General features: G+C 43.4%; 1 protein-coding gene across 1 annotated transcript; it reads left to right on the top strand.

The window, feature by feature from the left end:
* The first annotated feature begins 1,840 nt into the window (after window positions 1-1,840).
* ANKRD66 (ankyrin repeat domain 66) lies at window positions 1,841-6,138 on the top strand. Its single transcript, XM_081315442.1, has 3 exons — window positions 1,841-2,056; window positions 4,057-4,285; window positions 5,261-6,138. Exons 1-3 carry the CDS (start codon window positions 1,918-1,920, stop codon window positions 5,448-5,450), a joined length of 558 nt encoding a protein of 185 aa, XP_081171568.1. The 5' UTR covers window positions 1,841-1,917; the 3' UTR covers window positions 5,451-6,138.
* The last annotated feature ends 333 nt before the right edge of the window (window positions 6,139-6,471 follow it).

The following is a 6,471-nucleotide window of genomic DNA, read 5'->3' as shown; positions in this document are numbered from 1 at the left end:
GAACTGTATAGCACAGGCAAACATCAGCACAGGAAATGTTTTATGATATTTAATGTTATGTCATGAGTCGTTTTATAAAGAATTTTATGTAATAAAATGTTTTATAGAAATTGCTGAATTTCAGTTCCACAGGAGTCAGTGGTCCCAGATTTTGGACACATTATGTAAGTTAGCCCATTTGAGGTACCTAATCTGAAAATGCCTTGCCCTATTGATGCACTATTTCACCCTGTTGAAAGTTAAAAGAAACAAGAGTTTAGTAGCATACGGAATTTGCAGAATTGTTGCTATATGACAGACATGTCAAACACAAGGCCCGGGGGTTTCATGTGGCCCGCGAAGCCATCCTGGAAACAGTGAGGGAACGGCCCCCTCTGCCTTGGCCCTGGCCCAGAGACCCTCCTTCTGCCAGAGACCCTCAGATCTGTCCCACTCCTGCCCAGGCCCCCATAGGCACCCTTGATGCGAATGATGTAGAGTTGGCCATGCCCACCCAAGTAGGCCATACGCACTCTAGCCACGCCCACCAAGTAGGCCACGCCCACCCTGGCCATACCCACCCAGCCCCCTGAGGGCAACCGCAATGCTGATGCGGCCCTCAATGAAATTGAGTTTGACACCCCTGCTATATGCCAATGATTGCTGAAGAGATTAAAATCAGTTAATGAGCTGTATAAATAGGGAGAAAATGTCCAAGAAAAAAAATTGTCCAGGGCTGAAAATTGCAAGTGTAAAGGTCAAACGCTGGAAGGAAAAGAAAGAAAGAGGGTGCCTTTTTGAAATCCCTAACAATGTGGGAACACAGCTGGGAAAAGAGCTGAATGTGATTTTGCCTGGAGCACCAAAAGGCGGCCCTGTATGTGTATTTCATTTTCACTACTCAATGCTTCATTTGAGAGGAAAAAGTAACCGGTCTACCTGGTATGTTTTTCTGAATTTTTTGGAAGTTGGTTTTACTGGATGGCGTGGTCTTTGTGGGCTTTATTTAAAAGAGGATCCTCTCTTGCAGTGTAACCCTATCCCTTCAAAACTAAAATGTTTGTGTTGCGTTAAGGTACAGTTAGAAAACATTTAAGTGTAAAGAAGCAACCTAAGGAACCTGCTTAGGATGCCCAGTATTTAGGCAGAAAGGAGAAGATTGTCCTGCCTTATCCCTTACTATAAATCAGGGGTCTTCAAACTTGGCCCTTTTATGACTTGTGGACTTCAACTCCCAGAATTCCTCAGCCAGCAAAGCTGGCTGAGGAATTCTGGGAGTTGAAGTCCACAAGTCATAAAAGGGCCAAGTTTGAAGACCTCTGCTATAAATGGAAAGGGATTCTGCACTGCCATTTGGCAGAACTAAAGCACAAAAAAAAGGAGAGGGGGAGATAGGCGGACCGGGTGGATCCGCTGCTGTTTGGGGAGGCAGAGCCCGTGCCCGGAACAGCAGGTGCCGAAACTTTCCCCGCTTTTTCCAGCAGAGACCAGCTCGCTGCTTGGAGGGCAGCTTTGTTCCTTCGCCGCGATTCGGTGCCCTCCAAACAGGGTTTCCTCCCGTTCAAGCAAAGCTCGGCGACCAGGAAAAAAAAACAAATTACACCACTTCAACCTTTTCCTGCCGCCGGAGGATTTCCTTGCTCCTTCTCTCGCTCTCCGGCAGGCCGCCGTGAAAGGAGGGCTCCCGAGGGCAACTGGAAGGCTTCCCTACGGGAGGAGCCAGTTTCTATAGGAAACAAGTAACAACAGACGGGAGAACCAGGAGAGGGCTCGGTCCTAATCGCGAAGGGGAATGGTTTTATATCTTTTTTTACGCTGCCCTTAGCAGCCCGTGGAGTAGATGGCGGCCCCGGCAGAAACGGGTCCGGAATTCTTTCTTCGCCGCATCTCTTAGGCTTAAGAGGTTTTGCTGGATTCAGGAGGTGGGCGAAAGGCAGCATGACGGAGCTGCACGAAGCGGCGGCTTTGGGTAAATACGATTTAGCGGAAGACATCCTCTCGAGCGGGCTCGCCGACGCAAATGGCCGAGACGCCGACTGGAGCGACAGAACGCCGCTCCACTGGGCGGCAGCACACGGTGAGCCATCGGGTGGGGGACGCGCCTGCGCCAGAAGGAAACTGAAGGAAAAAACGCGGCGCCCGAAAGTAACACGAGTGCACGGAGCAATTCCGAACGGGTAATTTCCAGTTCGGTTTGCAGCCGGCCTCTTCCCAGCCGTCCGCCGCGTCCTGTTCAGAGCAAGCGCGCAAAAGCTGATCGGTTAGCAAATTCGTATTTCCTGGTGCAGGGGTAGGCAACCTTGGCTCTTTTATGACTCGTGGACTTCAACTCCCAGAATTCCTGGGCCAGCCATGCTGAGGAGAAAGGGAGAGGTTTCCAAGCTGAGCCATGCTGGCTCAGGAATTCTGGGAGTTGAAGTCCACGAGTCATAAAAGAGCCAAGGTTGCCTACCCCTGTCCTGGTGTAACAGAAATCAAAACGGGGGTCAAAGTTGCGCAAAAGCGGAGGCTGAGGCGGAAAAGCCAAGAACGCTGCTTACCTTTCAGATTCTGGAATCGGTGCTGCGGCTAATTAGCATGGAGGTTTATTAGCGTGGCCTTTCCTTATCCCCGTTTGGGTACCTGGTGAAATAAAAGTGGAAAAGGGGTCACCAGGTGATCCTTCCTTTGCTCTGCACCAGTAAAGAAACTATTTGACAGCAACGATGTCTTCGAGGTTGCGTGAGGCAAAAGAATGAGAGCAGGAACCCCTGCGCTACAGTGTTATTTTAATAGTAAGAGACAGAATAACAAAACAAAATCAGAAAAACTCATTTCAAAAAAAAGTTATAAATTGATTTGCATTTTAATGAGTGAAATAAGTGTTTGATTCCCCTATCAATCAGCAAGTTTTCTGGCTCCCAGGTGTCTTTTATACAGGGAGTGCTATTAATCTCAGCTTTTACCTGTATAAAAGACACCTGTTCACATAACCAATCAATCAGATTCCAAACTCTCCACCATGGCCATGGCCAAAGAGCTGTCCAAGGATGTCAAGGACAAGATTGTAGACCAACACAAGGCTGGAATGGGCTACAAGACTATCACCAAGCAGCTTGGTGAGAAGGTGACAACAATTGGTGCGATTATTCGCAAATGGAAGAAACACAAAATAACTGTTGATCTCCCTCGGGCTGGGTCTCCATGCAAGATCTCACCTCATGGAGTTTCAGTGATCATGAGAATGATGAGGAATCAGCCCAGAACTAATGATCTCAAGGCAGCTGGGACCATAGTCACCAAGAAAACAATTGGCAGGGCTTTTTTTCTCATAGAATGCTCAGAACGGAGTTCCAGCACCTTTTTTTGGATGGAACCTTGTAGAGTAGGCAAGGCGGGTTGGGTTGTATGACATGTGTGAGTTCCAGCACCTTTTTCTTTTACAAAAAAAAAGCACTGACAATTGGTAACACGCTACTCTGTGAAGGACTGAAATCCTGTAGCGCCCGCAAGATCCCCCTGCTCAAGAAAGCACGTGTACAGGCCCGTCTGAAGTTTGCCAATGAACATCTTAATAATTCAGAGGAGAACTGGGTGAAAGTGTTGTGGTCAGATGAGACCAAAATAAACTGTTTGGCATCAACTCAACTCACCGTATTTGGAAGAATGCTGCCTATGACCCCAAGAACACCATATTCACATATGTTAGGTGGGAGGCTATAAAGATTTAAGTAAGTAAATAAATTAGAATATGTGAACCATGAATCTCCAATATGTTGTTGTTACAAGGTAATGCCAAGTTCCATATAACTTTATACTATGTATTTGTATGAACAGACATTTTAAAAAATGGAGTACCCAATATCCATCCAGGTAATTCATGAACATTTCAGCCTATGCAGAATGTGAAAATGTTCTCCAATTGATAGTTTAAAGAAGTCACAACAAGACCCAGTTCTCAGAATTAAATAAAAAAACTGCTTCCCAAAGCAAGAGATTCCAGAGGCTGGTCTAAAAGAGCTACTTCTGTGTTAATGGGAAAATTTTCTGCTGCTAGCTATTCTTGTTGCTCTAATGTCCTGTTTGCATTTTCTACAGGCCACTCAAAGATGGTAAAGCTGCTTGTGGCACATGGTGCTCGCCTGGTTTTGCGAACCGAGGCAGGTTGGACTCCAGTTCATTTTGCTGCAGAATCAGGGCGACTGGGCACGTTGAGAACACTGCACTCCTTGCACGCACCGATGGATGCCCCAGATCTCTATGGAGATGTTCCAAGAAGAATTGCAGAAATCTATGGGCACAAAGCCTGCGTCAAATTCTTAGAAATGTAAGCACGGTATTGGCAGAAGAATTAAGGCAGGTGACCTTGTAACTTTCCTTATGCATTGGGAGTAAAGGGGCTCACCTCAGTCCAAAGTTAGAAAATGAAAATATCAAAACAATTCAAATGGATGGTATTCAGACCAGTCTTTTCCCCCAGTGCATGTTGGGAAAGCAAACAATCAGTTGCTTTTCCTCTGTAGTAGCAGGTCTTCGGGACCTGCTCTTTCCATCAATACGGGTAGTCCTCGACTTGGAAAAGGTGATCACATGAAGCCAGAACACTGCAATCATCACAAATAGTTGCCAAGAGTCTCAATTTTGATGACGTGACCATGGGGATTCTGCAATGGTGGTGTGAAAAACGCTCATAAGTCACTTTTCTCAGTGCCGTTGTAACTTAGAATGGTCACTAAATGAACTATTGTAACTAGAGAAGTAGCTGTACCGCTTTCTTGCCATTCCCTCCCCCTCACCCCGAAAAGCCTTCCTCACGTTTGACACCTTCCCTTCTGATGCATCCTCTCCATGTTCTATGAGGAGCTCTGCAAGACTTTAAAATCCAGAACTCTGTTCGAGGAATCCCATTTGGATTGAGGATGGTAATTGTACTAACAAACCTTTATGAGTGACTTGCCCCCTGCTGCTTCGTTTTTGCCTGAATAAACAATCAGTGAAGTTGCCTTCATTGGTGTTAACCCGATATTTCTCTGTAGAGCTGAACTGAACTAATGCTAAAGCACCCATATGTATTTAAGGAATTTTCCCATATTTTGTTGCATTGGTGTCCTCTAGGGTTTGAGAAAGCAAAGCCAAAGCTCTTCTGCTCTTAATTAATTTTAGAACTGCCGTCAAGAGCGGGTTATGGTAAAGACGGATGCAAAATCCCCCAGCCTTCTCAATGGAAAGAGTCCCTTTCAAGTCATGATCAGCCATGGGTAGTAGCTTATCCAAAACCTTTTCCTCTTTCCTTTTGATCTAGAGCTGAAATAGAACACAGGGCATATTGCCAGATGGCAAAATCAAAGGGAATCCAACTGGATGAGAAGGATGAAGCTTGGGAGCTTAAGAAGGAAGAGCTTCTGAAAAGTAAACCCTTCTCTCCAAAGAAGCTTCTGAAGCACAAGATGCAGGGAAAGGATGGCAAACAACTTCCTTCAAGAAAACAGTGAGAAGAATGGTAAATTTCAGATAAGCTACAGTAGATGAGGGGGGGGGGGTCTCAGCTACCTTAATTTTGTAGTCACTGAAATTCATCTATTTCATTTGCTATTTTTCTTATTTTGATCTAGTTAATCACCATCTCAGTTTAAGAAATTTTTAAAAGCATGCACGAAAAATTCCATTTTATATGAATTTTGCCTGATTAATTAATTTTGCATACACTTTTGTATAATATATTCATATTTTAAGCTTTCCTCTAATTTAATGTTTCATACTTGATGATTACACTATGTATATCTTTGCTGTAATATTCTCTTAATATTATTATTATTAACATTAAGGGGAATATTAACATTTATTATTTTTATTTTATTAGAGTTTCTGGTCATATTTTAATTTGAAGGCGCTGCCAAAGTGGGAAACCAGGTTGCACATAGCCAAAGTGGGAAACAAAGTTGCACTCAATGAAGATGAAAATCTGTCTCTTATTTTTTAATGCGTATAAAGAAATCTTAAAGTTGGGAACATCTCAGCAGTATAATGCATGTGGTCAAAATCAATTTTGTTTTTTTAAGATTTATATATTTACTACTTCTAATGTTATTTCTTCTAATATATGTTACCTTTATTTTTCCTTATTTCTTCTTTCCCTCTATGTGTTAATTGTTCTAAGGTTCATCTAATATTTGTTTTGGTATTATCATTTATTACTGCTGATCTCTGCTTTATTACTGCTGATCTCACTCTGGTCACCTTTGAGATTGCTTTATGCTTCATTAATTCACATTTCTGAACAGTCTTTTGATGGGTGTCAAAGCTGGGAATGTTTTAAAGTGAGTAACCATGTAAGAAACAATTATTCTAAATGCTATCAGGTAACTGATAGCATTTAGAAATTATCTTTACTATCTCATGCTTTGGCATATTTGGAGAGAATGGTTAACTGATTGGAATGAAAGGAGAATGTATCTGCTAAACATTATGTAAGCAAAATAATAAAAAATAGGCAAAACGCAAAGCTTTGTTCTA

This window comes from Vipera berus, assembly GCF_964194415.1.
Source record: "Vipera berus genome assembly, chromosome: 1".
Taxonomy (NCBI): Eukaryota; Metazoa; Chordata; class Lepidosauria; order Squamata; family Viperidae; genus Vipera; species Vipera berus.
The sequence above is the reverse complement of the archived record's forward strand: the minus strand, read 5'-3'. Positions and strand labels throughout refer to the sequence as shown.

Bases quoted from the DNA above. Each gene is read 5' to 3' on its own strand.
- ANKRD66 (XM_081315442.1), top strand. From the start codon at position 1,918: ATGACGGAGCTGCACGAAGCGGCGGCTTTGGGTAAATACGATTTAGCG. The intron at 2,057-4,056 runs GTGAGCCATCGG...CATTTTCTACAG, and splicing joins CCACTGGGCGGCAGCACACG to GCCACTCAAAGATGGTAAAG. The intron at 4,286-5,260 runs GTAAGCACGGTA...CTTTTGATCTAG, and splicing joins TGCGTCAAATTCTTAGAAAT to AGCTGAAATAGAACACAGGG.